The sequence below is a fragment of the Numenius arquata genome, chromosome 18, assembly GCF_964106895.1.
Source record: "Numenius arquata chromosome 18, bNumArq3.hap1.1, whole genome shotgun sequence".
Classification (NCBI taxonomy): Eukaryota; Metazoa; Chordata; class Aves; order Charadriiformes; family Scolopacidae; genus Numenius; species Numenius arquata.
The window spans coordinates 7,832,511-7,859,522 of NC_133593.1; the positions used below are offsets into that span (position 1 = coordinate 7,832,511).

Here is a 27,012-nt window from a genome sequence, read left to right on the forward strand (position 1 = left end):
AGCCGGGGGCCCGTGCAATGCTCACACCTTTATTGATACAAATGTACAAGGACACATCTTACAGTGGGGAGCGGGGCCCCGGTGGGGGTGGGGGGGGGGCAGGACGCCCGGGGAGGGGGGGGCCCACGGGCGCCCCGGTCCAGTGTAACTCTGCAGGCAGCCCCGGGGGGTACCGGCCGCCCAGCGAGGGGCTTTGTGGGGGGGTGGGAGGTACATGGCCACCGCCGCCACGGACAGCTACACAGGCTATGTACAGGATAAGTTAGGCGCGGGGTGGGCTGCGTGGGGGGGGGGCAGGGGTCTGTACAGGGGGGGGACGCAGGCACCTACCCTGCAGGATGAGCACCAGCTCCTCGGCAGCGCAGGGGGCGAGGGGGGGCTTCCCCTAAACTCCGGCTCCCCATGGGCTAAAGGCTACTTGCAGCCACGCTCGCCCCAGGTGCTGGCCGCTGCCGGAGGGGAGGGAGAGACGGAGGGCACGGGGGGGGGGCTGGGAGGGGTGCGGGCCGGCGCTCACTGCTTCTTCTCACGGGTGGTGATGGTGACCAGCTGCTTGGCGGCCTTGGCGATGTCGTAGGCACACTGGATGACCTGTTGAGTCAGGAGCTGGTAGTCCACGGCGGCGCCCGGCTCGGGGGGCACGGTCTTGCGGCACTCGCTCTGCAGCCGGTAGGCGCTGGCGTTGAGCAGCCGCAGGGAGCTCCGCACCGTCTCCAGCGCCGGCTTCTGCAGGGGGGCAGAATCGGGACACGTGTCAGGGTGGGGGGGACACAGGGCCTGGGGTGGTCCTCACCACTCCAGGGACTCACTCCCCGCTTCCTACCTTGGGGAAGAGCGATGCCATCTCCGTCACAGCTGAGTGGATCTTCTCCGAGCAGGGCACAAAGCTGGGGGCGAGCAGAGGGGGTGAGCGCTGGGGGGGGATGATGGCTCCGACCACGGGGGGTGGCAGGGATGGCCCCATGTGAACACAGCCCCTGGGACCATGGGGTCCGGAGGGACCCTGTGGCCGTGTCCCAGCCCTACCTGTCGTGCTTGGACTCCTGCGCTGCCCGCAGCAGCTCTTGGATGTTCTTGGTGACCTGCTCGGTTTTGAGGATGACGTCCTCCGTGCTGGGCAGCCCGGGGTCCAGCTCCCCATCCAGTGGGTCCAGCTCATGGGGGAAGTCCTCATCCTTGCTCAGCTCCACAAATCGTTTCCCCTCCATGCTGTGGGTACCGACCAACCCCCTGGGGTCAGTGCCAGCCCCATGTCCCCGTGTCCCCATGCCCCCAGCCCCAGAACTCACCTGATCAGGACCTCACCCGTCTGCGTGTTGTCGTAGTCGCTGTCGGTGCCGCTGCCGTGCCGGTCCAGCTTGCTCTGGAGGGGAGAGGAGCATCATCAAGCCCTGCCCCAGATGCATCCCCATGCAGGGCTGGGGGTCTCCCCACCCAGGAGCTGCCCCCTCTCTTCCCCGGTACGTCACCATGTGCCGGGCACCATCGGGTGGGCAGGAGAGCAGCGGGGAGGACGGGGGAAAGGGCACTGAGGAGGCAGACGGACCTTTCCGCATCTGGAGGGGGAAAAGAGGGGAAGCCAGTGCTGAATGGGGTGTGGAAGGGTCTGGAGCTGATTTCGGTGACATGCAGGGGAGGACGAGCACAGGGGACACCGCTGCCCTGCATGCAGGAACGTCCCATGGTCACTGTCCCCCAGGGAGGTCCCCGGCCTGACCCAGGGGGTGCAGGATGGCGGGGGGATGGGACGTCCCAGGACGGCACGAAGGCCACATCCCAGGAGGGTGACAGCCACCATGTCCCATGCAGGAGCCGCCCCCGCCGCGGCCCCCTTACCCGGTACACGCTGGCCGGGATGTGCATGGAGTACAGAGCCTCGTCCTCCACCTCCTGGCGACACACGAAAGGTTACAGCCCCGCGGGGACGGGACCCAGCACCCTGGGCGGGGGGGGGGGGGGGGAACTGGGGGACCACTGCACCCCAAAACCCACCCGCCTGCCCCAGCACACTCACACCGGCGCCGAAGGGTTGCAGTCGGGTCACCAGCTCCTCCACCGGCTGCCCGAAGGGTTTCAGCGCCGAGCCCGGCTCGTACATAGAGAAGGCCTGGCGGTCCCGGCGGTGCGGGGGGGCCGTGCCCGGGGGGTGCCCATGCTCTGGCCGCTCGCTGGGGGCCGGGGTTGGGTGTGCGGGGCCCGTCTGCTGCCGGATCTGCGTGTTCTCTGCCTGCAGCTTGTGGATCTGCAGCAACAGGGATGGGGAAGGCATCAGCAAGGAGGGGGGGGTTTGCTGAGGGGGGGGTCCCACCGGCCCCGCACCCACCTCGCGCTGCAGCCGGCGCAGCTCGTCGCTCAGGCTGTTGTTCACCTTCATCAGCTGCTGCACCTTGGCCTCGGAGGCGGCCAGAGCCTTCTTCACCTCCAGGTACTCCTGCAGCGTGATGGGGCCATCCGAGAGGTCGGAGGAGTCCATGCTCTGCGGGGAGAGGGGCTCAGCACCGGGATCCTGGAGATGGGGGGTGTCCGGGGCGGGGGTGTGGGGCTCACCCTGGCACGGTTGTTGCGGGAAGCGTTGCGCAGCAGCTCCTGGTCCGTGTCCTCGTCAGAGGCGACGCTGTCGTAGTCGTGCTGGTCGTCCAGGTCACTCTGGCTCCTCAGTGAGTAGTCGAGGGCGTCTGGGGGAGGGCAGGGGGGTACTGAGCACGGGAGGTGGTGGGGATGCTCAGCCCCACCTCGCTGTCCCCCATCCCTCACCTGTGGGGCTCAGCAGACTCTTCCCTTGCTGCCGGCGCTTGGCTTCCCCGAGGATGTCGATGAGCAAGGTGGCAAACTCCCTGGCGTTGAACCTGGCCAGCTTCTGCCGGCCCTGGGCGGGGGGGAGAGACGGGGGGCAGGAAAGGGGATGAGAGAGGGGGTCTGGATGAAAAGGGAGGGGGCGCAAGGCCCGGGGGAGGGCTCACCTGGTTGCGGGTGGCCGAGTACTCGGGGTTGACAGGGAGGAAGGGGACGGCGCTGCGCTCTGTCACCAGCGTGCTGTGGTTCTGGGTCGTCAGCCAGACTGTGGGCAGGCACCCGGTGTCAGACCCACAGAGGGGGGGAGCTGTGGGGGCCAGACCCCCCCCAGAGCAAGCAGGCTGCAAGGCCTGGGCCTGGCGGTGGAGCCAGCAGGACGCAGGCGCGGGCACGGGGCCAGCCTGCCGGGGCTGGGAGCGGAGCCCGGCCGGGCTGACGGGAATCGCCTTCCCCGGCCGCCCCACAGAGCTGGGGTCCCCCCTGCGCCCCTCCAGCAAGGACCTCCCCACTCCTCATCCGTTGTGGTACCAGCTCTGCACCCCCCCCCAGACAGTGGGGAGAGGGTTTGGCGTGCCTGTCGGTGCCCACCCTGCCATGGCACCCAGATTCCATGCCACCCCCCCAGCCCAAGGGCACCCCTCCACGTTGAGCTCCCATCCCTGGGGGCTCCCGGCACCCACCTCCAAGCAGCACCCCAGCCCCGGCACCCAGCGGCGGCCCCTCACTCGAAGCAAACCTCCCCGGCCGGAGGAATGAGGAAGGAGGGGCCTGTGGTCCCGGCGGACGCATCCAGATCGGGGGGAGCGCGGGGCTCGGCCGGCTGCTCCTCCCCGCGCCGGGACGCCCGCCCCAGCCCAAGCCCCAGCCCCTGGGGGGGGGGGCTGCACCCCACGCCCCCAGCTCTGCACCCCACGCCCCCCCACTCACCCGCATCGTTCTCCCGGCGATCCACCTCATCGTAGACGTCCATGGCCAGCTCCTCGAAGAGGCGGTTGCTGAGCTGCAGCGGGACAGGGGACGGTGTCAGGAGGGATGGGGGGAACGGATGGGACCCCCCCGCCTCCAGCTGTGCCCCGGTCTCCACTCACCGCCTGCAGCTTCTTCTTGGCTGCCTTGGCCAGCTCGGAGAGGTCCAGGCTGGGGGGGTGCGGGGATAGGGGGAGACACAAAGTGAGGGTTATTCCTGGCCTGTCCCCACCGAAACGGTCCCCAGCTGTACCCCACCATGACAGGGACTCCCCCCCCGGGCATGGGGGTCTTTGCCGAGCGGGGCTGGCAGGCAGGCACAGGGGGATGAGGTGGTGGGGGGCGAATGGGACCCCCCTCCCCGGGTGCCCCCCGGGTGCCAGGCTGGACTGAGCAGCTGGGGCTGCAGGGGGGACCCGTGCCGGCGGCACAGGGGAGCCCCCGGAGCCGAGAGCCGAGCGGACAATACCTCTGTGCCATGCACTTTGGGCGCACCCTGCGCTCCGGAGAAGGCAGCGGAGGGAAGAACAGGATAAAGGCGGACGTTAAACGCGCGGGCACGCGGACCCCCCCGCCCTCCCTGGGGATGCTCCAGCGCCAGTCACAAGGAGGTGACCGGGGTCCCCCCCTCAGCCCAGCGGGGACACTGGGGGGGACATGGGACAGGGCAGCAGGGCCGCGGGGCACTGGGCACTCACCTGTCAGCCATCTGCGGGATGATGTAGTGCCCATTCTTGTGGTCTGTGTAAAGAGAGGGGTGGTGAGCAGGACCCCACGGTCCCCCCAGGGCTGAATTCCCTCCCAGGGACCCCCGTTCTCACCTGGCTTCCTGCCGCAGAGGTAAAAGGCCAGCCGGTCGGTCAGCTCGTACTGGCACTCCACCAGCCGCTCCGCCAGCTCGTGCTGGGCTGCCTGCCTGTGAGAGGACGGGCAGGAGTGATGCCCACTCTAAGGGGGGGTCTGCAGGCAGGGGTGGCCCCCTCGCTTCCCCTCCCTCACCTGGCGTAGTCGATGGGGGTCCGGCCGTTCACGTCGGGTGCCCCAGGGTCGGCGCCGTAGACCACCAGCAGCTCTGCCTGCAGGATCTGCCCGGCCTTGGCGGCCACGTGCAACGGCGTCGTGCCCTTCTCCTGCAGGCATGGGTAGCCTCAGCCCCACAGCCTGCCCAAGGGACGGGGCTCCAGGACCCCTCCCCCTCAAGCAGAGCACTGTCCCCAGGGACCCCGATCCCCACCGGCGCTCACCGGGTGGAAGAAGTTGGCCTGGGCGCCCAGCGAGAGCAAGCGCAGGCAGGTCTCCAGGTTGCCCGTCCGCACGCTCGAGTGCAATTGCTGCAGAGGAGAGACCGGGTAAGAGGGGGATCTCTCCCTACCACCAAGGGGGGGGGGTTTCTCTGCACCCCCACCCCGCGCCCTACCTTGCTGAGGTCCTTGGCAGTGACACCGTCGTCGTCCCGGCAGGGCAGCTTGTGGACGAAGGCCAACATCTGGTACTTGGCGCGGATGAACTCTGACTTGGTAGGGCTGGGGGGTGTGTGGCAGGTTGCGGGGTGAGGGGGGGGTGCGTGGCTAGCGCAGACCCCCTCCCCAGGGCGCAGGGGGCACTTACTGCACTTTGTCCTGGGGGTTTGCCTTCCGGCGCCCACTCTGCACCTGGGCTGGATCCAGCAGCGAGTGCTCCCAGATGGAGTTGGCCCCGTTGCTCGCCAAGGTGTGCACCATCTGCGGGGGAGAGGCAGAGGCGGGTGGGCATGGGGGGCGTCCCTGTGTGTCCCCCCATGTCCCCCATGGGGCTGTCACCCACCTGGAGCAGGGTGGCGGGCCAGGGGCTGTGGCGCAGGTGCTTGACGATGGAGATGTGGCGGCCCAGGCTGCGGTGCACGCTGCAGCACTCGTCGCAGATGAGCACCCCGCGGTTGATGGAGGCCCAGCCGGGGTCTGCGGGGTAGCACAGGGGGTGTCACCGGGTGTCCTCGCCGCCATGATCCCCTCCCCACGCGGTCCCCTCCCCAATCATCCCGCTGCTGCTGGGAGGAGGGGGTGTGTGTGTGATGCGTTGCCACGGCAACTGTTTCCCTGGCGACAGCGAGGGGCTCAGCCCATCACCAGGGGAAACCCACAGGTTTCCCATAGCAACCAGGCAACAGCCAAGGGGGTGGGGGGGACAGGATTTGGCCTCCCCCATCAGGAGGGTGGCTGGTGGCAGAGACGATGCCAGCTCTGTGGCAGTGCACCCTGAGCAGGGTCACCCTGACTGGCCTCAGCACCCATCGAGTCCGTGCAGCCCATGAGCCCCCAGCTGGGCGTTTGGGGGGGTCTTGCTGGGGGGGTGAGCATGCCCCCTGATGGGTGGGCACCCGCAGCCCACAGCCTCCCTCGTACAGTGGTCACTGGCTTTGCAGCCTCCGCACCCCATCCCCAGCCAGCCCCGCAGGGCACCCCAGCTCTCAGGGCAGGTGCCACAGCGCCCCCCCCCCACTGCCATCCTCCCCCCTAGCCCCAGCCTGGCCGGACTGGAGCCCTTTGTGTCCCTGCTGGGAACAAAGGACCGTTTGAGCGGCCGCGCTGGCACCGGCCCCGGCACCCGCGGGGGCCCCACTCCCAGCCGGGTAGCAGCTCTCCATGCCTGCACCCCAAAATTGGGTCCTGGGGCCGGCCCAGGGTAGCGTCCGGCCCCGCAGGGTGGCTCTGGGGCTGCAGCTGCCCCCCTCAGCAACAGCGAGGCCAGGATTTTGGGACCCCCCTGCTGGGTCGCAGCCACACCCCCCCTCCCCGTGACACGGGGTGACATCGCTGAACTGTCCCCAGGCAGCTCCTCTGCCAGGTGCCGCGGGGAAGCCCTGCCAGCTTCTGCCCACCACTGCCCCACCTTGTTTCTGTAGGGCCTACACAAACACCGCACCACCCCATAGGAGGGGGGATCCCCAAGCCTGGGGGTACAGGGCCTGGGGGGGGGCGGTGACAGCACTGGCCAGCCACGATGGCCCCGAGGGGGTGACGATGGCCCCGTGACCCCACAGAGGAAGGCAGGCAGGCAGCCAGGCCTCCCCCGCTTCCTTCCTCCCTGCGTGGTCCCAGCCCCCTCCCCACACCCCCCCACAGAGCCCTGGGGATGCCGTTTTGGGGGGTCACCCAGCCCTGCAGTGCTGCAGTGCCCCAGGGCTGAGGTGGGATGGCCGGAGGGGAGCGGTGGCCCCCCCCCCCAGCCTGGCAGCCCCGTGCACACAGATGGCAGCGCCTTGGCAGCCAGCGCGGCGGCATCTGTGCCTTCGCGCCCGCTGCCCACGGGGCGCTGCCGGGAACAGGACGCTCTGCGCGGGGGGAGCCGGCCGGCGAGGCTGCCTGCGGCCCCACAACCGGGAGAATTCAGGGTACCCCCGGGGCGGCACCCCCTTCCCGCTGCAGCGGGCAGCTGGGATGCGGTAGGATGTGGATGGGCATCGCGGTGGCTTGGGGAGGACACTCGGAACCCTGGGAGGATCCTGGAGCTCAAAGGAGCTCCCAGCCCCTTCATCCCTGCACTGGGACATGGGGTGATACCGGGACCCCCAGCGCTCAGCCCCACACTGGCGAGGGGAGGGCTGGGGCCAGCCAGGATCCCCGCACAGGGCCAGAGGAGCAGGATTTGACCAAGGGAGCCCGGACAGAGGGACCAGGGCAGCCTGTGGCCATCCCACCGTGCAGGGCCGGGCAGCGCATCCCCGGCAGGGGTGACGGGTGCTCCCGGCGCGGTAGGAAGCGGCCTCTGGACTTTATAACTCATTTCCTCACATGGCTGCCGGGCGATAAGAGATTGGAAGAAAACTGGTTTCCATTTCCCCCCGCCCCGGCAGGGAGCCTCAGCACCGCCCCGGGTACCCCTGCACCCCTGTTTGCCCGCTGGCATGGGGGACGCGCCCGGAGGCAGGGCAGCCCCACGCCCACGCGTGCCGCCGGCTCTCCTGGCAGGATCCGGCCATTGGCACGTGGCCGGAATAATTTCGGCACAGCCTTGGCCCACGGGCAGCTTTCCGGGGCTGGCTCGCAGCGAGCCTCGATGCCCGGCCCCGTTCATTCATCGCCATGGGGCCACCCATGCTGGCCGTGGGCAGGATTTGGGTGTCCAACCCCATCGCGACACCCACAGGCTCATGCCCAGCACAGGGGGGCTGCGGGCACCAGCACCGCCGGGGACACGAATCATCTTGCCCAGGCTCAGGCTCCAGCTTGCAGCGCGGCCGCCACTGGCCCAGCTCAGCCTGCCTGCACCGCCAAGCCCAGATCTGGCCAGCATTGGTGCTGGGGAGTGCAGGATGGTGTCCCCCTCCCATCCCACCATTTGCAGAGTCCTTGGTGCTGCTGGCACCGACCGCTGTGTCCCCAGCCTGCGCCAGCAGCCCCCTTGCCAAGGGGTGCAAAGGCTGTGGGCGATGCACGAGGGCGGTGGATGCACTGGGGTGCACTGGGGCAGTGCTGAGGAGGGCACAGGGGGGTTACGGGGTGTACCGGGAGATTCCTGGGGGTGGGAAAGGCAGTGCACCAAGGGGGCCCAGGGGCCTCACCAGTGCGTTACACGGGGGGCACATCAGAGAGTTCCCGGGGGGCAGAGCGGAGGACTCAGCTGGGGTCCCTAGGGTGTGCACCACAGGGCACAGTGGGGACTTACTGGGGGGGACTCCTTGGGGGACCCAGGAGGTGCAAATGGGCCTTGGTGTGGGGTACAGAAGGAGACACAAAAGAGCTCCCTGGGAGGATACCGGGGGGGTGCATCACGGGGTGCAAAGTGGGCTCACAGGGGTGCTAGGAATGTACAAGGAGGCATCACGGGGTGCAGAGGGGGCTCACGGGGGTGCTGGGGATGTACTGGGGAGCACCCCGGGGTGCAGAGGGGGCTCACGGGGGTGCTGTGAGTGCAAGGGGGAGCACACCGAGGGGCGCAGAAGGGGCTCACGGGGGGCTCTTGTGGCCGTACCGGGGAGCGCAGGGCAGGCTCCTGGCCAGGCTCCGGGGGGGGGGGGCTCCGAGGGGGCAGCACGAGGTGCGAAGGGCCCCGCCGAGGGGGGGGGGGGGGGGGGGGGGGGAGGCGGGAGGCTGGCGGGGGGATGGGGCGTACCGGGGCCGTAGCGAGGGGTCCGGTGCCGGTACCGGGGGGGCGGCCCTTACCTGGGGCGCTGCAGTCGGCGCACACCTCCGCCCGCGGCGCCTTCCGGGACATCCTCAGCGGCGAGGCGGGCCCGGGCCCGGGCCTCTGCGCCAGCGTGGGGGGGCGGCGGCGGCGCCCCCGGGCCCGCCGGGGGGGGGCCGGACGGCGGGGCGGGGCGGGGGCGGTGGGGGCCCGGGGCCGCGGCGCGCCGGGGGCTGCCGGCTGCTCCCAGCGCCCGGCGGCTCCGCAGGAAGCGGCGCAGGCCCGGCCCCGGCGGAGGAGGGGCCGCGCCGCCCCCGCCCCGCCACCGGCAGCGCCGCCGCGACCGCCCCGCACCGGCACCGGCACCGCCCCGCACCCGCAACCGCACCGCACCCGCCCAGCGCCTGAACACACACACACACACACACACACACACACACACACACCCCGCTCCCGCACCAACACCTGCATCCGCACCCGCCCCCAGCACAGCCCGGTCCCGCTCCTGGTCCCGGTCCCGGTCCCAGCCCAGGACAGTCCCCGGTCCCGGTCCTGGGCACCACCCCCCCCGCCCCGGTTCGGGTTCCAGCCCTGAGCATCCCCCCGGCCTGGTCCTGTGCAACCCAGCTTGCTCCTGGGCATACCTTGGTCCTGGGCATGGTCGTGTCGTGGTCCTGAGTATCCCCTCGCCCTGGTCCTCCTCTTGGTCCGGCTCCTGGGCACCCCCTAGCCCTGACCCCAGTCCTCAGAGCCCTCCTGGTCCCGTTCTCAGTCCAGGGCAGTGCCCTGGTCCTGATCCCAGCCCTGGTCCTGTTCATCCTTCCCTCCACGTCCTGGTTCTGATGCTGGTCTTGATCCCAGCACACCCCAGTTCCAGCCCTGGTCATCTCCCACCTGTCCCAGTCCTGCTCTGGGCACTCGTCCTGGGTTCAATCCCACCCCTGGGCACCCCCCAGTCCTATTCCCAGTGTCAGCTCTGACACTGTGCACCCCACTCCTGTGCACCCCCACTCCCCACCCTGGCCCCATCCCAGGTGCACCAAGGGGTGCAGCGTGGGCAGCTTCTGGGGGTCCCATGACCCCTGGGGTTCTCCCTGCCTTCCCCAGCAGCACAGGCAGGACAATGCATTAGGAATTTGTGGGGTGGGCTACAGCCTCCCTGGGGTGTTCAGCAGGGCATTTTGGGTGGTGGGGGGGCAGGACTGGGGCCCATTTGGGGTCTGCTCCCCCCTTTGGGATCCTTTACAGGATCTTGGAGCAGGGAGGGACACCCCAGTATCACCATGGGGGCTCTACGGGCAGCTGTGTGTGCTGGACCCCCGTGGCATGGCCCCCCCCCAGGCAGGAGCCACTGGAGCAGGGCCTGATCCTGTCCCCCCCCTCCTCATCCCCCTCTGGCCCAGGTCGTATGCCCTGCGCCGTGGGTGACCTCACCGCTGGTTGCCGGGGAGATGGCTCATGACGTCATGGAGTAGCAGGGCTGGCGGGGAGATGGGGGATGCTGTGTGGGGACGGGGGGCAAGGGGATGTGACCACCGCCACCTTCGTCATGGCTGAGCGGAGAATAGTAATGAGGGGGGTTCACCCCCTCAGCGGCGGCCCCGTGGTAGGGTGGGGGGTAGCGGGGTGGGGGGCCGGGAGCGTGGCGCCGGCGGGAGGTCGAGGCGGCCGGCGGAGGCCCAGCCTCGCATTGTTCTCGGGCAGCAGCCGGAAAACACGACGCCCGCCCCGGAGAAACGCAGGCGGAAAAGGAAACGGGGCCGGGGGCCCGCGCCTGCTGCTGCCCGGGGTGGGGGGGCTTGGACCCCCCCTCGCACAGCCCCTGCCCATCGCCTTCGCCCCTGCCCCGCCATGTGCCCGGGCTCGCTGACCCATGGGGGGAACGGGGGTCAGCCGGGAGGGGGGAAATCATCCCGGGGGGGTGGGTGGGGAACTTGAGGGGGGGGGTCTGAGTACCAGCGGTGTGACCCTTCGCAGCCACCCTCGCGGGGTCGAGGGCCTCGGTGATGGGCTGAGCAGTGCTGGGGGAGGCAGCGGGGGGGGCGAGGAGAAGGAAGGGGGCGATGCCGGGCAGGGCGACTACAAGTCCCATGAGGCAGGGCGATGCGGGGCGGCGAGGGGGGGGGGGACGGGAGGGGGGGACGGGACGACCGCGGGGGAAGCACCGTGCGGGAGGTGCCGCCGTGCCCGCCCCGCCCCGCGCCCCCCCGCGCCCCGCTCCGCCCCGCGCCGCGCCCGCCGCCGCCGCTCCAGCATGCACGGAGGATGCTCGCGTCTTGCTCAGGCAGGAAGGGGCCGGAGGGCAGGTACCCGCTGCACTACCTCGTCTGGCACAACCGAGCCCGCGATCTGGACCGGGAGCTCAGCGCCAAGCAGGTGGGGTGGCGGCGGCGGGGGGGGGGGGGATGTACCCCCGGTACGGCCCGGTTCGGCTCGGGCTGATGCAATGCTGCCGGGCTGCAGCCGGTGCTCCTGCTCGGGGCTGGGATGAGGATGGAGATGAGGATGAGGATGGGGTGCCTCCCGGGGTTGGGAGGGCTGTCCCCCTGCACCCCCTGAGGTGTCATGTGTCCCCCTGCACGTCGGGACTGTGCCAGCTGCCGCCAGGGCTGACACGGAGCGGTGGGTACCACCCGCAGGTCCCCTGCATCCCCCGGTGCACACAGCCCCAAGCATCCCTTCCCACGTGTCCCCGGCTCTCTGCTAGGCCTCTGCGGGCCCCCAGCACCCCGACACGCACCCCACTTCTCAGGGTGCTGCCAGCCCCACTGAGGGTGCAGCCCCCAGCTCCCCACCTTCAGGCTGAGCCCCTCCTGGGGGAGGGACACAAGGCCCTGATGCTGCCAGGGAGCAGCCCCCCAGCCCTCGGAGGCCAGGCACGTTCTTCTCAGGGTGAGGGGACCCCCAGCCCGGGAGCCCCCCAGCCGGCCGGTGACAGCAGGGCCGCGGGCGCGTCCCCAGGCGGGTTCCCAGCCTCCCTCTCCCCCGTGGCATTGCAATTCAGGTAATTAAAACCCAGCCCCGACGACGCAGGAAACCGCAGGCGCTGGAGGGAGGCCGGCGGTGAGGCTGTGCCGGGCATCCCTGCTCCCCCAGCCCAGCTCCCGGCACCCCGGGGTGCTGAGGGCCGCGCCGCATGGACCCCAGCAATGAACGAAGCGGGGGGGCCGCTGTGCCTTGATGCTCCCACTGGGATGCAGGCGACAGCTCCCGCCACACCCGCTTCCATTGTGGGGCCAGCTGGGGGGCTGCACCAGCATCGCCCTGGCCCCCCCACTCCATCGCCAGCGGTTTTATTTCCGTGGTAATTTGGGGTCATTTTTCCCAGGAGCCCGGTGCGGCGGAGATCAAAGCTGGGTGCAGGCGGCGGCGGCTCGGTGGGCGCGGGGAGGTGCAGAGGCTGCGAGGGCGGCTCCGGCCCCACTCGCCTGCAGAGAGGATTTCTAACCCAGCCCCCCAGGTGGAGGGGCTCTGCCATGGCCCCTGCTGGGCCCCCACTGCCATTTGCAGGGCAAGAGCAAAGCTGGCCCTGTGTGGACCCCAGGGGTGCACAGGGTGGGGGGCTGTGGGTGCTGCAGGCTAGACCCGAGGGCAAGTGGGGGCTTAGGGGAAGGAGGTGGGGGCCAGCCCAGGCTGAGCCCCTCACCTTTATCCAGGGCATCCGGGGACACAGCTCAGCCCTTCTCCCTTCCAGAGCATCCCCCAGGTGAACGTGTGTGATGCTGGGGGCTGACTGTCCCCCTACCCGCGGGCACTGCCCTCCTGCCACCCTGGGCACCCGCACAGGGCAGTGACACCACACAGGGCCCCCCCAACATATGCAGGTGTTTGGGATTGGGAGGCGCTGGGGCAGCTGGCAGCTTTGCTCCTCTCCGTGTCCCCATAAGGGCCCTTGAATTGCCACCATGAGCTCCCATCCACACTTGCCTCCACCTGGGGAGCAAGGGCCAGTGCGTCCCCGTGGCAGGGACAGCATGAGGATGTGGCAGGCAGTGACACGGAGCCCATTGTGCCAGGACACCCCACATCACAGCCTGCCCCATCACACATGGCAGGGACCTGGGGCTGCACAGGGATGGCAGTGCCTGGCACCATCTTCCTGCACTGGCCCCCGTCCCCTTGTGCCACCCGGGAGCAGGCACCGGGTTCTGTGTCCACACTGAGGTCCCCCACCCCAGGGACAACCCCGGCAGAGGGGCTGCGCTGTGCCATGCGCCTGACTGGCACAGGAGGAGGAGCAGCCGAGCTGCGGTCCTGCGCTGCACCGCTGCCACCCTGGAGCCATTCCTGTCCCTGTCCCCATCTCTGTCCCTGTCCCCATTCCCGGCAGGTGTCACAGCCCCAGGATGGGCAGCACTTGAAGGGGTCTGTGCCACAGCCCCTGAGACGAATCCGTCCCAGCGCCAGGACCCGGGACCAAGCCCTTGTCGGCAAAAACTGGGTCACGCTGTGTCCCCCGGGGTTGGCTCCAGCACTGCGTCCCCAAAACAGGGACCCTGATCCCACCCGGCGCTGGGTCAGGGCTGCGGCTGGGGAGCCCTGCTGAACCTGCAGCACCCGTCCCCCAGCTGGGGGGCGATTGCTTTAATTAGAGTCATTTCATTAGCGCAATTAAGAAGCAGCAGTCGCCTGGAGAGCATTGGAGCAGCACGCTGGCTCCCGGGCAACTGGGGTGGCTGTTTCGCTCTGGCAGTTTGGGCAGTCTGGGGTGTCCCCCTGCCCAGTGAGCCCCTGGGGATGAGGGGCATGGGGATGCCCACACTCCAAGGCGGGGATGGGGACATCCCCAGGGCAGAGGGACAGCAGGACAGGCCCAAGAGCAAGACAGGGACTTGATGCGGGGTGAGAGTTGCAGCACCAGAGAGCCCACCCCTGCCCAGCTCCAAATGCCTCCAGGGTGCCCAGTCCCAGCCAGCACCTTTGGGTGCTGCACCCCAGGTTTGTCCTCCCCAAAACCCATGCCCTGATTCAGGGTTCCTCCCCACTGCCTCCTGCCCTGGCAGCATCTGACTGCCCCTCTCTGGGCACAAGGCTTCTGCCCCAGCTGGGTGCTGGGGGGCAGAGGCTGAGCCCCCTCATTCTGCTCCATCAGGCCCCCCACCGTGCTCCCAGCCCTGGGCATGGGTGCGATGCTGCACCTTGCGCAGGGAAGGGGGGGCCCGTGGGTGCTCAGGGCGCCCACTGCCACTGCTGGCGGGCGAGGGATTCCACGGGGCTGGCTGGGCGCCAGGCTCCGGGCTTGGCACAAACAATCGCAGCCCCAACGCGCAGCTCCCCAAGGGCCCCGGGGATCCTCCGAGCAGCCGCTCCGCTCACGCAGCCATCCGCCCCCGGCTCAGGCAGGGGAACACGTGCGCCCGCCGCAGCCCACGTCGCCCGCCGTGCTCCCAGCCCCGGCGGAGGGGGCTGCCGGCAGCTGCTGCCTGGCAACTGGGCAACAGCATCCCCCCCCAGCTTCCAAATCCCAGAGGTGGAGGCTTTTCCCAGGCTTGCAGCTGCATCAAGCTGTGCAGAGCTCCATGCACCGCGCCGGGGGCATCCGTGCAGCCCAGCCTTGACCATGTTGATCCGTGCTTGGTGCCGGCAGCCACCACCGCACTCTCCCCACCCTCCCCATGGGGCTGGCAGTGGCTGTGGGGAGCAGGGAAAGCCTTTTGGGGTGCACAGTGCATGTGCATCTCTTGGGGGAGCTCAGGGATGGGGATGCTCTCCAAGATACCGGCAAATGTCGGCTGCTTTCCCTGGCTGCTCCCTCACATCTGCAGGAGGCACTGGGGGGGGGGGCGAGGTCTGGCCGCCCTGATGCCCCCTGAGCCCAGCAACCTCCCAGCAGGCTGACATTGAGCAGCTGGACCCCCGAGGACGCACCCCTCTGCACCTGGCCACCACGCTGGGCCACCTCGAGTGCGCCAGGGTGCTGCTGAAGCATGGCGCCGACGTGGGCAAGGAGAACCGCAGTGGCTGGACAGGTGAGCGGGGGGCTCGCTGCCTCAGTCCCCTGGCAAGCTGCCCCGGCATGGGCACGGGCATGGGTATGGGTATGGACACGGGCAGGGGCATGGACACGGGCATGAACACGGGCATGGGCATGCTCAGCCTGGTGATGCAGCTCCCCAAGGGACAGCTCACGCGGAAATACATGTGTGTGGCTCCTGTGCGGTGGCCGGCTCTGCTGTGCCGTGCCGTGCCATGTTGTGCCACCCGCCCTGGGCACTGCCCCCCTCTCTGCCCTGCAGTCCTGCAGGAGGCTGTGAGCACCCGTGACCTGGAGCTGGTGCAGCTGGTCCTGCGCTACCGCGACTACCAGAGAGCCATCAAGCGCCTTGCTGGGATCCCCATCCTGCTGGAGAAGCTGCGCAAGGTACCTCCCTCCAGCGGGGCCACCGGGGCGGGGGATGCCGGCCACGGGCTTCTCCTGACCCCGCTGTGCTCTCCACAGGCCCAGGATTTCTACGTGGAGATGAAGTGGGAGTTCACCAGCTGGGGTAAGCTCGGGGCAGAGCGTGGTGGGGGGCAGAAGGACTTTCCCAGCAGAGCCTCCCCCACCTATGGCCCCCGGCCCCAGCATCCATCCTCATCCCCAGGGTGAGGGACACCTGTCCTCTTGCCCCCTACACCCCAAGCTTGCAGACCCCAATCCCACTGAGATGTTGAGTTCCTGGGCACATCTCCCACCCAGCTCAGCGCTGGCAGCCTACCTGGGGGTGCAGGGTGGCCCCACCCCTGGCTGGGCTATCGCCATCTCTCCCCAGTGCCGCTGGTGTCCAAGATCTGCCCCAGCGACACCTACAAGGTGTGGAAGAGTGGCCAGAACCTGCGGGTGGACACCACACTGCTGGGCTTCGACCATATGACCTGGCAGCGGGGCAACCGCAGCTTTGTCTTTCGGGGACAAGGTGAGCCGGCACTGGGGTGTCCCCCCTCACTGGGGAGCACCAGCAGAGCCCCTTTGTGCAGCAACACGGCTGGGTAATGTGGTGGGGACCGTGGCTGTCCCCAAGTACCCTGACCCCCTCCTCACCCTAGACACTAGTGCGGTGGTGATGGAGATCGACCATGACCGGCGGGTGGTCTACTCGGAGACGCTGGCCCTGGCCAGCCATGACCAGGAGGTGCTGCTGGCTGCTGTGCAGCCCACTGAGGAGCAGGTGATGGGGAGGCTGACGGCCCCCGTTGTCACCACCCAGCTCGACACCAAGAACATCGCCTTTGAGAGGTGGGCCGAGGGTAGCACCAATCTCCCCCCCAGGGAATTGCGGCCCCCCGGGGTGCTTGCACTCTGGGCTGTCCAAGCGAGAGCATCCATCGCTCACGCTGCCTTGTGTCACTCCCCAGGAACAAGTCCGGGATCCTGGGCTGGAGGAGTGAGAAGACGGAAATGGTGAATGGGTATGAGGCCAAGGTGAGGGGCAGGGGAATCTGAGCCTCCTGGAGGGGTACGGATGATTTGGGGGTTATCCATCCCGTGTTTACCCCCTCCTCGACCAGGTCTACGGCGCGTCCAACGTGGAGCTGATCACGCGGACACGGACGGAGCACCTCTCAGACCAGCACAAGGGCAAAAGCAAAGGTGGAGCCGGTGTGGGCTGGGTGGGCAGGGCTCTGCGCCGGCTCCGGCCCTCACCCCCTCTCCCACAGGCAGTAAGACCCCCCTGCAGTCCTTCCTGGGCATCGCCGAGCAGCATGTGGGGCCCAACAATGGGGTGAGTCTGTCCGGGGGGGTCCTCGCAAGTGGGTGGCCCCCCAGCCAGACTCCTCCCTTACCCTGCTGGGCTGTCCCACAGACGCTGATCACGCAGACGCTGAGCCACACCAACCCCACCGCCATCACGCCCGAGGAGTACTTCAACCCCAACTTCGAGCTGGGCAACCGGGACATGGGGCGGCCCATGGAGCTCACCACCAAGACACAGAAGTGAGGGCGGAAGGAGCAGATTGGTGGCCCCCCGCCATGATCCCCCCCTTGATGGCTGCAGAGCCCCTAGGGGGGCAGGCAGAGGTCTGCAGCCCGGTGCCTGTCCCCGGCAGGTTCAAGGCGAAGCTGTGGCTGTGCGAGGACCACCCGCTGTCCCTCTGTGAGCAGGTTGCCCCCATCATCGACCTCATGGCAATAAGCAACGCACTCTTTGCCAAACTGCGGGACTTCATCACCCTGCGCCTCCCGCCCGGCTTCCCCGTCAAGATCGGTACGGGGCGGGGGGGCTTTGTCACCGGCGTGGGTGGTGCAGCCAGCTTCCCTCCCTGCTTTTTTTTCTCCTTTCTTTCCCGCAGAAATCCCCATCTTCCACATCCTCAACGCCCGCATCACCTTCGGGAACCTCAACGGGTGCGACGAGCCCGTCAGCTCCCTGCGGAACAGCCCCAGCAGCGAGGCGCCATCGCCCAGCAGCGACTCCTCCAGCGTCAGCAGCTCCAGCTCCCTGAGTATGGCGGGGTTGGGGGGGGACACAGCTGCCGGGGGGAGGCACACAGACATAAGGGGGTGCCCAGCCATGCCAGCAGCTGTGTCCCCCCAGCCTCGTGCCGGGCGTGCGAGATGGACCCGGCGCTGTTTGAGGTGCCGCGGGGGTACAGCGTGGTGGGCACGCACCAGGACGCCCTGCGGGAGGATGAGGATGACCTGCTGCAGTTCGCCATCCAGCAGAGCCTGCTGGAAGCGGGCAGCGAGTATGACCAGGTGGGCACTGCCACCCCCACCCTGTCTCCTCCTTTGCCCCCCCAGGCTGGAGGAACACGCTGCCCACCCTGTCCTGATGCTGCCCTGGGATGCTCACCCCACCTTGCTCCATCCCTGCATCCCACGGTGGAGGGGCAGAGCTCATGCTGGGGGGCTGGGTTTTGGGGTCCCGGCGGGATGGTACCACCCTTTGAGCACCCTTTTGCCACCGGACACAGGTGACCATTTGGGAAGCACTGACCAACAGCAAGCCGGGCACCCACCCCATGTCACACGAGGGCCGCCGAGGAGACAGGTTGGTAAGGTCTGGCCAGCCTCCCTGGGGGAAGCGGGAGTGGGTCCTGGCCCTGTGGGGACCCTCGCTGAGAAACACCCCCACCCCACCCCAGGACTCCCCAGCACACGGCGGCTCCCCGTCCCCCCATCACCCCAGCCCCAGGGGGGGGCAGCGGGGGGCCCAGCACCCTGTTCCCCAGCTACGCGGAGCAGCTGCGTCTGGCCATGGCGCTGTCGGCGCGGGAGCAGGAGGAAGCCGAGCGCCGGACACGCCAGGAGGAAGAGGAGCTGCAGCGGATCCTGCAGCTCTCGCTGACGGAGAAGTGACCCCACGCCCCCGCTGAGCCCCCCACCACCACCCCCAGCCACCCCAACAGGGATGGGGACTCAGCCAGAGCCATGTATGGGGACATGAAGGGGGAGCGGGATGGGGGGAGCCAGCCCAAGCACTGTGGAGGGGAGAATGGGGAGGGGGGGGTGCAGGATTTGGCCCTGGCATGGGGGAGATGGTCCCCATAGCCGGGGTGGTACAGGGGCCTGGGGGGGGGGGGGGAACACCCCACAGCAGGACGGGGGGGGGGTGTGTGTGTGTGTGTGACAGCCCTGCAGCTGGGGTGGTAGGGACTGGGGGGGGGGGGGCAACTCCACAGACTGCACCCCACCCCCAGGACAGCCCCGTTCCCCTCCCCCAATCATCCTATGGGGTGCTGCTCGGCCCCTCACCCCAGGAAGGCGGTGGGGGCACAACCTGCCCCAGATGGGGGAGCTGCCAACTGTGTGGGGTCCCGGGATGCCCCCAGAGCTGGGGGCCTCTGCCCAGCCCCCTCGGCCCCCCTGCCCAGGCGCTACCAAGTGCACTTACCCGGGAGCTGCTCTGCCTGCCAATGGGGGTGGGGTTCAGCCCCGTTGTACCCCACAGCCAGTGTGGGGCTGCACAGCCACCCCCCCCACCCCACCCCAACATAGGGGTCCGCTGGGGCAGCCAAGGGGGCGCCTGTGAAAGGCCACCCAGTGTCACCCCCCCCCTTGTCCCCTGCTCGCACACCACCCCCTGCTCGGATGCCCCCCGCCTTGGCAGCGCTGCACCCCCTTATCCCGGGCACTGACCCCGAGAGAAACCTTATGTCAAATGGTGCTAACCCCCGGCCCCCCCCCCCGCCCCGGGCTGCTCCTCTTTGCACACAGGGGGCTGGGGGCCATGGGGTGGGGGAGAGTGGGGGGGGGCGGGGGGGCCCAGGCTCACTCCCCTGGGACTTTTCATAGCCAGTGCCCCCTCCCCCCCACGCACCCCACAAGCAACGTCTGGGCCAGGGCCGGGGGAGCCCGAGCAGCTCCGACCGCGGCCAACACCAATAAATGCTCTTTAATGTTTGTCTCTCTCGGCCTCTCTCTGCCTGCGCCGGGGCTGTGCAGGCAGGGGGGTGCAGGCAGGGCCCCCCCAGCACAGTGGTCCCACATCCCCGGTACTGGCCACACGGCCACAGGTGGCCAAGGCCTTTATTAAAGGGGGACCCAGGAGCAAAGAGCCGGTTGGGAGCACCCGTAGAGGGGGGCAAAGGGGCGGGGGGGGCTATGGGAGGGGGGGTTTAGCACCGTATACCCAAGTGCATCCTAGCTGGGGGGGCCCTGCAGCCCCCATCCTGTGAGGATGCTGGTGCCCGGCTTGTAGGTCCCTGAGGAGGGGTGCTCAGCAGCCCCAGCCCGTGGGCACCAAAGTGGGACCCCCCCAGGCACTGCAGCGGGGTGTTGATGTGCACCCCAGGAGCAGGATGCGACTGTTGCCTGTTGTGGGGGGTGGTGTCAGGGTCCGATCCCCTCCCTGCAGCCTTCGCTCCTGGGAAAGAACACGGCTCTGGGCTCCTGCCCTCTGCGGGGACTCGGCTTTAATCCCCGGGGGGGCCGAGGCAGTCCTCGCCCTGCCCGTGGCCGTGGCTGTGGCCATCGCCACCACGCTAGTCCGTGCCATTGGTGAACTGGCAGAGTTTGTTCTCCAGGTCGGAGATGCGCTTCTCCTGCGCTTGGACTGTCTCCTTCAGGGCACGGATCTCCTCCAGCACCTCCTCCAAGGCTGGCCGCTGTAGGGAGGATACATGTGGGGTCACTGGGGAGCCCCCTCTGCCCCCCCCCAACCCCACCCCAGGCAGGGGGACAGCCCCACCATGAAGTCCCCGTCCCCAGGATACTCACGTCAGGTTCGCAGGTGGAGTGGCTGCGCCGGGGGCCTGGGGGGGGCTTGTTGTCCAGGATGTTCTTCTTGACCACCTTCAGCTCCCGGTTCTTGACAGGGACGTAGCCGTCCCGCAGCGAGATGAGGATGGGCTCCGCGTCCTTCCCCGACAGCCACTCGTCCGCCTCCAGGGCTGGCTCGGGGCCCGGCGTGTCGGGGTACAGGTCGTCCTGGAAGAGGTCTGACTGCGGGGGTGAGGGAGACGGCGGTGAGATGTGGTGTACCCCCTCCAGATGCCCCCATGTCCCCTGGGACCCCCGTGGGCTCACCTTTCGTGGCACCGTCATGACGATGGGCTCACACTTGCGTTCATGCAGCTTGAAGAACCTGCGTTGGGGCAGAGGTGGTCAGGGTCTGGCCACCCCCACACCCCGACCCCTCCGCCTCCCCCCAGGCCCCCCCTCCCGGCTCTCACCGGGCAATCTCGCACTTGCTGACGTCCAGCCCGCGCTTGGGCATGAAGCCCATGCCCCGCTGTGGCTCCTTGCTGCTGTAGGTGTTCAGGTAGTGCACGTAGGGTGCCTCGTCCGTGATCTCGAAGTACCGGATGCTGCTGTCACCCTGCAGGTGTGGGGACGGGTGTCAGCTGGCCCCGACACCCCCAGACCCCCAGGGACAGGGTGGCACGGGGTGGGTGTGCCCCGGGGGGGATTTACCTTCCCGCAGAGGTAGACGACGCTGGAGTCTGGGTCGTAGAAGGGCAACAGGACCCCGTTGCTCGTGTCCATCTCCTGCAGGGCGATGGGCTCCTCAAAGTTTTTCTGTGGGGCCGGAGCAGATGGGGGGGTGTGTGTGAATGGCAGCCCTGAAACCCCCGTCTCTGTTAGTCACACTCATTAGCCACAGCACACTGCGGGGACAGGGCTTGTGTGTCCCCCCCCGGGGTACACAACCTTCTGGGCAGGCAGCTTGGCATGCCCCCCCCCCAGCACCCCCCCCCTCCACTCCTGCTTACCTGCATGACTGGGTGCACCCCAGCCTGGTTTGCCCCCCACCCCCAGCCCTCCCTGTGTCCCCCACACCCCCACACCCGGCACAGCACAGCACACTTGGGAACTTGGCATCTTTTTTGGGGGAGGGGGTTGGGGATGCAGCAGGCACCCCATCCCAGGGTGGGGGGTGGGCAGGGGGTCAGAGGCGGGGGGGGGGGGGGGGGGGGGGGCCAAGTTCCCGGGGCAGCACTCCATGCGGCCTCGTTACCGGGTCCCACAAGCCCAGCTCCCGCTGGCTCATTCTGGTAAAGCCCGTGGTAAAGATGTGTCCTTCCCGCGTGAAGATGGCCCGCACGGGCCTCAGCCCTTCGTGGGGGGCAAACCTCTCCTGGGGGGAGGGGGAGAGAGTCAGCAGGGGGCAGGGGAAGGGGGGGAAGTGACGGGGAACCCAGATCTGTCCTCCAAAACAGCCGCTGAGTCCTGCTCCTGGGGAGTGCATGAGGCTCTGGGGGTGCACGTGCTGCCGGAGAGCATCCCCGGTACCCGGTGTGTCCCCGGGGCGGCGCTGGCCGGGCAGGAGCCGCCATCTCATACCAGGTCCCAGAGGCCCAGCTGCCGCTCACTCATCTTGCTGAAGCCGGTGGTGAAGATCTTGCCATCGGCCATGAAGATGGCGCGGATGGGGCGGGCGCCGTCGTGCGGTTTGTCTTTCTCCTGCGCCGGCCGTTAGCGGGTTAAAAACCAAAGACAGAGACGCGCGGGTGCGGGGGGTTAGTAGGGTCAGGCAGGCATAGAGGGGGGGGGGACCCCGCGGTGGGATGGTGGGGGGACACGGTGGGGACACTCACCGCCACGATCTCCTGCTTGCGGGGGTCGATGACACGGACCTTCTTGTCCTTGCAGGTGGTGACGAGGAGGCTGCCGTTGCGGTTCCAGCCCACGTTGTAGATGAGGTCGGTGTGCATGTCCTCCAGCACCAGCAGCATCTCCCCCGTGCCCACGTTCCAGAGGATCACCAGGTTGTCACAGCCTGCAGAGGGACGATGGGGTGGACGCTGTCACCCCACGGATCCCCCTCGACCCCAGGGAGGGTGACCCGGGACCCCCTTACCTGCGCTGAGCAGGACGTTGCGGGCGGTGGGGTGCCACGAGATGATGCCCACCCGCTTGGAATGTCCCTCCAGCGTCACCACCGGCTCCGTGATGTTGCGCACGGGGACGTAATCGGGGATCTGCCACACCTGGGGGGGGGACGGGACGGACACAGAGAGTGAGGCAGCGGGGATCACCCCGCGGGTGAGCGCTAAGCGGCTGAGGCCCTCGAAGCCAATTAACCTCATAGTTAATCCCAGCTCAGGCTGCAGGGAGGGTGGCAAGGGGACGGCAGCAGCGCCTGCATCCTAGGGTGCATCCCCAGCAGTCGGGGTGCTGGTGGGCACAGGGAGGGGGGCATGGCTGGGGTGCAGCCCCCAGTGTGTCGTGTCCCCCCCCCAGCTATTCCTGGGTGCTGAGTCGCCGGGGCGGGTATATTTAGCACAAACTGCTGCATCATGGAGAGAGCAGCCGCCGCCAGCGCGAACGCATGGCACCGGGGCTAAAAATAGGCCAGTGACACTTCGCAGGCGGCGAAGGAGGCGGGGGGGGGGGGGGGAATGCTCCGTGCTGCTCCCCCAGCGCTGGCCACCCCACCCCTCCCGCCCGGGATCCATCCCCTTACCATGACAGTGGTGTCCTCTGAGGCGCTGGCGATGACGTTGTCGTTGTGGGGACACCAGTCGATGTCCAGCACGGGCGCCGTGTGTCCCGTCACCAGCGGGTGGTTCTTGTCCACCCGTCCCGTCTGCAACATCGAGGTGTTGGGATGAGTCCCCAGCAGCCAGGGGGGACTCTGCCAGGTGGCCTCCAAGCCCCAGCCCGGCCACCATGTGGGGCCATGGCACAAGCGGGGACATGCAGATTGTCCCGGCAGTGACCAGAGCTTTGCACCCGCCTTGAAGGGGGAAACTGAGGCACAGAGGGGGAATGGGGCTCACTTAGCACGAGGCCCCATAGGGACATGGAAGGGAATGATGTGCCTCGGGAGAGGTTGTTTTGTGTCCCCTCTGATGACAAGGAGGGGCTGGGGACTCCCTCCCAGCTCCTCTGCCAGGGTGAGCAGGGCAGACCCCCACCCCACTGGGATGCTCCCTGGGCATCCCCTGTCCTTGGGGAATTTGGGCTGAGGAGACATCAGCCGGGGGTTTCCTGCATCACCTCAGTTGCCCCCGGGATGTCACCCTTTGCAGGTGCCAATGACCACCCCAGGCTGCCTCTGCCCCAAGACCCCATGTGAGGACAGGGATTTTGGGACAAATCTGGGGGGCTCTGGGGCCACAGCACCCCCCCCAAAAGCAGAGCCCATCAGCATGTCCCCCCCAATACATTCCATGGGGGGCCAGATGCCGGCAGCCTCCCCGCTCACCTTGGCGAGGGGCAGGACGATGAAGGCCCCCCCGCCGCCAGACTCCACGATGATGGCCACAAACTTGGGGTTGACGGCACAGAAGGAGCTGTCCCACGTCACCTTGGAGACGCGGATGTCCTCGTACATCTGGTCGGCCTTCACCGGCTGCCCAAAGACGTGCCGGAACTTGCTCTGGCGCACCACGCGGCGGCTCATGGCTGGGGGGCAGAGGGTCAGGCCATGACCCCCCACCCGACACAGCATGGAGGGGTTTCAGCCCCCTGAGACCTCATGCTCCGAGAGACCTCCCCCTACTCTGGGCACAGGGGGAAGCCTGGGGACACGGAGATGGCGTGGGTGAGGGTGCAGGATGGTGCCCGACCCCGCAGCAGGAACCGAGGGCAGCAGGGGGGTGTGGGTGCTGCAAGTGCTGGGGCCGGGCATCCCGCAGCCGGAGCCACGTGTGCCATGATGTGCAGCTGTGCCATGCCCTGTGGCTGTGCTGTGTCCCACGGCTGGCACTGGGGTTGGCACATGAGCAGCTACGGTGAAGAAGCAGGGCTGAGGGGATTTTTGGGGTGGACACGGAGGTGCCATGCACCAGGTCACAGCTTGTCCCCTTCTGTACTATCCTGCGTTAGTGGCACGAGGGCACCTGGCTCAACCCAGCATCCAGGAGGGAGGCTGTGCCTCCAGCGTTGCCCACCCCATCCCTCCCCCCACAGGTCTCCTGTCCCAGGGCTCCATGTGTGCTACCCACTCTGCACCCCCAACCGGCCCACCTGGCACTGACCCCGGGTGAGGGCTGGACCTGGCACAGCCACACGGCCCCATGAACGTGCTGGGGGTCAGAGGAGCCCCCCCCGTGCTCAGCACGGCCCCGGTGGGGTCTCCAGCCCTCGGCCACAGCCAGGCATGCTGCCCGCAGCCACCCATCTCCCTCCCAAGCCTGTGCCACTCCTGGGACCTGCCTGGGGGCACTGAGCCCCTCAGGACCCCGAAGCTCCCGGAGCTGGGGCTCTGCAGCACCCACGAGCCACTGACCTCCCCGGGAACTCCCCTGTGCTCTTTTGGGGGCTCAGCCATTGCCAGGGGCCACATCCAGCCACCAAACCACAGTCCGGAGGGCCGGGCACCGCTGCCCCCAGCCTGCAGGGCTGGTGTGGGCAGAGGTAGGAACAGATCCGCTCCTCCACGTCCCAGACGGTGGCTTTTGGCCAGGGCATGTGTGGTGCCAAACCAAGGCACATCTGCCTGGTCCCTGTGTGCCCCCAGCGGTCCCCACGGCCCTTCAGCATCACCCCTGGCCTGGCAGAGAGGGTGCGGGTCAGAGCCGGGTGCTGAGGGGGTCCGGAGCCCTGCTACCAAGGGGGGGCTGGACGCTGGCACCGCTGGTGTCACCCCCACGGCCCCAGGCACGGTCCCCGGCCCTGGGGAGGAGTGAGTGGGCTCCGCGGGGACACCCTCCGGGTGTTTTGCAGCACCTCATCCATTGCCAGCAGGCGCAGAGCTCGGGGTGTGGGCACGCAGGGGACAGGGTGATGGCCTGGCCGGCTGGGCAGGGTGCAGGCAGGGGACAGGCAGGGGACAGGCAGGGTGTGGGGTGCAGAAAAGGTGCAGGTGCGGTGCAGGCAGAGTTGAGCAGGGTGCAGGCAGGGTGTAGGGTGCAGGTGGGGTGCGAGCAGAGTTAGGCAGGGTGCAGGCAGGGCCGAATGGGGCGCAGGCAGAGTACAGACATGGTGCAAGCAGAGTGCTAGCAGTCCGCAGGCAGGGTGCAGGCAGGGCTGAATGGGGTGCAGGCAGAGTTCAGGCAGGCTGCAGGCAGGGTCCAGACAGGGTGCAGGCAGGGTGCAGGCACGACAGACGGATGGGGTGCAGGCAGGGTGTTAGCAGGGAGCAGGCGGGGTGCAGGCAAGATACTGGCAGGGTGCAGGCGGGGTCGGATGGGGTGCAGGCAGGGAGCAGGCAGGGTGCAGGCAAGGTGCAAGTGGGGTCAGATGGGGTGCAGGTAGGGAGCAGGCGGGGTACGGGCGTGACACAGGCGGGGTGCAGGCAAGGTGCAAGGCACGATGCAGGCAGGACAGCCCCGCTCCCCGCTCCCCGGCCGTGCCATTACGTTGCCACAATTGAATCCGCAGCGGCTGCTCGGGAACGACCAGAGGTCACTTTCCAAATATAGCCATCTCCTGCCGGGCGGCGGGCGGGCGAGGGGCCGGGGGGCCCGGGGGGCCGCAGCCCGGCGCCCCACCGCCCCTTCCTTCCCTCCTTCCATCCCTCCCTCCCTCTCTCCCGGTACCCGCCGCCGGTTCCCGGCCCGCCCGCGCCCCGGCTCCCACCTGCGCTCCGCGGCTCCTCCGCGCCCGGCGCTGCGTCCCGCTCGGCTCCGCCCGGCTCCGGCCCCCCCCCCCCCGCCCCGGTCCCTCGGTCCCGCTCCGCTTCCCCCCACCTCGGCCCGGCCCGGCCCGGCCCCGCTCCGCTCCGCCCGGCGCGGCTGGGCTCGGCACCGCGCAGTGCCGCTGCCGCAGAGAACAGCTGAGCCGAGCCGGGCGCCGGGGCCGGTACAGCCCCCCCGCGGCGGGCACCGGGAGAGGGGGGGGGGCCCGGCCCGGCCCCGCCTGCCCCCGCACCCTGCCCGGCCCCCGGCCCCCTGCCTGCCCCCCCCGCTGTGCCCGCAGGGATGGGGGCAGCCCTGGCACAGCCAGCACTCGCTCCCTCCCAAAAAGGGGGGGGGGGGGCTCAAGGGTGCCCGCAGCCCCCCCGGCACGGTGCGTGGGAGCCCCATGGCTCAGCGCTGCGGGGGGGGACAGGAGAAGCCCCTCTACCCCATTCCTGCCAGGTAGCATCTTCCTAAAGCATTGAGGGAAAGCAAGGGGAGGGTCAGCCCTCGACACCCCCAGGCTGCTGTCACCCCCGGGGTCACCTCTGCCCAGGGCTCAAGTGGGACACAGGGCTGCTGGGCATCCCGCAGGGCTGTGATGGGTCCCCCCGCACCATGGGGCCAGCCCAGCCCCACAGAGACCCTCGCCGTGGCCTGGCCCGGGGGCTCCCAATACCCACGGCACCCTGTGGGCTCACCATCTCCCCCCAGGGGCAAGGGGGCTGCAACCCCGTGGGGTTGAGCCCACATCAGCCCCGGCCCTGCATAGCGGGGTGGTTACAGGCACATTCAAAAGCCAGATTTGGGATTTAGCAGAGCCCAGCCCCGCAGGGATGCCCTGGCCCAAGGGGATTAAGGGATTGTAGGGCTCGGGGACCCGTGGGAGGGGAGCCACGGTTCCTGGAAAGGCAGCAAAGTCCTGGACCCTACAAGGCCACGGAGCAGAGCCGGACGAGCATTGGCTGAGCCGGGCAGGAGGGGGCAGCTGGCAAAAAGGCAGGGAAAAGGTGACATCCTTGCTCACCCAGCCAAAGGGGTGGCAGGGAGGAAGGGGGCTGCAGAGGCCCCCCCCTGCCTGCCCTGTCCCACCACAGTCATGGCTTGCTCTGCCCTTGGAGCTTGTGGATGGAGCAAACCCTGTGTCCCTTGTCCCAAATTCCAAGCCACATCCCCAGCACGGGGAGAAAAGGCCCTGGGAAACCTTTCCCCAGCCAGTGC

General features: G+C 68.7%; 3 protein-coding genes across 12 annotated transcripts; 1 reads left to right on the forward strand and 2 right to left on the reverse strand.

Moving 5' to 3' along the window:
- Positions 1-9: 9 nt before the first annotated feature.
- On the reverse strand, positions 10-8,952 carry GIT1 (GIT ArfGAP 1). 3 transcript variants are annotated; one of them, XM_074160546.1, is made up of 22 exons: positions 8,901-8,952; positions 5,563-5,696; positions 5,368-5,480; positions 5,177-5,282; positions 5,004-5,090; positions 4,759-4,889; positions 4,581-4,675; positions 4,458-4,500; positions 4,229-4,255; positions 3,882-3,930; positions 3,721-3,793; positions 2,961-3,058; positions 2,755-2,866; positions 2,548-2,675; positions 2,324-2,476; positions 2,015-2,242; positions 1,837-1,890; positions 1,470-1,556; positions 1,290-1,363; positions 1,027-1,209; positions 824-887; positions 10-726 (listed from the first exon to the last, which is right to left on the reverse strand). In XM_074160546.1, the coding sequence occupies exons 1-22, from the start codon at positions 8,950-8,952 to the stop codon at positions 514-516; spliced, it is 2,304 nt and encodes a 767-aa protein (XP_074016647.1). In that variant the 3' UTR covers positions 10-513. The 3 variants fall into 3 exon arrangements, with proteins under 3 accessions (XP_074016647.1, XP_074016648.1, XP_074016649.1); XM_074160547.1 differs by lacking the exon at positions 4,229-4,255; XM_074160548.1 differs by lacking the exons at positions 1,837-1,890; positions 4,229-4,255.
- Positions 8,953-11,127: 2,175 nt separating this feature from the next.
- On the forward strand, positions 11,128-18,159 carry ANKRD13B (ankyrin repeat domain 13B). The gene is made up of 15 exons (XM_074160611.1): positions 11,128-11,238; positions 14,696-14,831; positions 15,099-15,223; positions 15,302-15,347; positions 15,615-15,758; positions 15,889-16,078; positions 16,198-16,264; positions 16,351-16,432; positions 16,501-16,565; positions 16,647-16,777; positions 16,891-17,048; positions 17,134-17,286; positions 17,379-17,539; positions 17,758-17,838; positions 17,929-18,159. The coding sequence occupies exons 1-15, from the start codon at positions 11,128-11,130 to the stop codon at positions 18,157-18,159; spliced, it is 1,881 nt and encodes a 626-aa protein (XP_074016712.1).
- Positions 18,160-19,119: 960 nt separating this feature from the next.
- On the reverse strand, positions 19,120-25,800 carry CORO6 (coronin 6). 8 transcript variants are annotated; one of them, XM_074160904.1, is made up of 12 exons: positions 25,754-25,796; positions 23,436-23,635; positions 22,692-22,814; positions 22,086-22,215; positions 21,823-22,004; positions 21,569-21,688; positions 21,243-21,362; positions 20,699-20,803; positions 20,458-20,603; positions 20,312-20,369; positions 20,003-20,227; positions 19,120-19,890 (listed from the first exon to the last, which is right to left on the reverse strand). In XM_074160904.1, the coding sequence occupies exons 2-12, from the start codon at positions 23,631-23,633 to the stop codon at positions 19,768-19,770; spliced, it is 1,530 nt and encodes a 509-aa protein (XP_074017005.1). In that variant the 5' UTR covers positions 23,634-23,635; positions 25,754-25,796; the 3' UTR covers positions 19,120-19,767. The 8 variants fall into 8 exon arrangements, with proteins under 8 accessions (XP_074017005.1, XP_074017006.1, XP_074017007.1 ...); XM_074160905.1 differs by lacking the exon at positions 21,569-21,688 and having other exon boundaries at positions 25,754-25,800; XM_074160906.1 differs by lacking the exon at positions 21,243-21,362 and having other exon boundaries at positions 25,754-25,769.
- Positions 25,801-27,012: the final 1,212 nt, after the last annotated feature.

Bases quoted from the DNA above. Each gene is read 5' to 3' on its own strand.
- GIT1 (XM_074160546.1), bottom strand. From the start codon at position 8,952: ATGTCCCGGAAGGCGCCGCGGGCGGAGGTGTGCGCCGACTGCAGCGCC. The intron at 5,481-5,562 runs GTGGGTGACAGC...TCTCCCCCGCAG, and splicing joins GGCCCGCCACCCTGCTCCAG to ATGGTGCACACCTTGGCGAG. The intron at 4,256-4,457 runs GTGAGTGCCCAG...TCCGGAGCGCAG, and splicing joins ATCCCGCAGATGGCTGACAG to GGTGCGCCCAAAGTGCATGG.
- ANKRD13B (XM_074160611.1), top strand. From the start codon at position 11,128: ATGCTCGCGTCTTGCTCAGGCAGGAAGGGGCCGGAGGGCAGGTACCCG. The intron at 16,265-16,350 runs GTGAGGGGCAGG...CTCCTCGACCAG, and splicing joins TGAATGGGTATGAGGCCAAG to GTCTACGGCGCGTCCAACGT. The intron at 16,566-16,646 runs GTGAGTCTGTCC...GCTGTCCCACAG, and splicing joins ATGTGGGGCCCAACAATGGG to ACGCTGATCACGCAGACGCT.
- CORO6 (XM_074160904.1), bottom strand. From the start codon at position 23,633: ATGAGCCGCCGCGTGGTGCGCCAGAGCAAGTTCCGGCACGTCTTTGGG. The intron at 22,815-23,435 runs GTGAGCGGGGAG...TCGATGTTGCAG, and splicing joins TCGTCCTGCCCCTCGCCAAG to ACGGGACGGGTGGACAAGAA. The intron at 20,228-20,311 runs GTGAGCCCACGG...TCACCCCCGCAG, and splicing joins TCATGACGGTGCCACGAAAG to TCAGACCTCTTCCAGGACGA.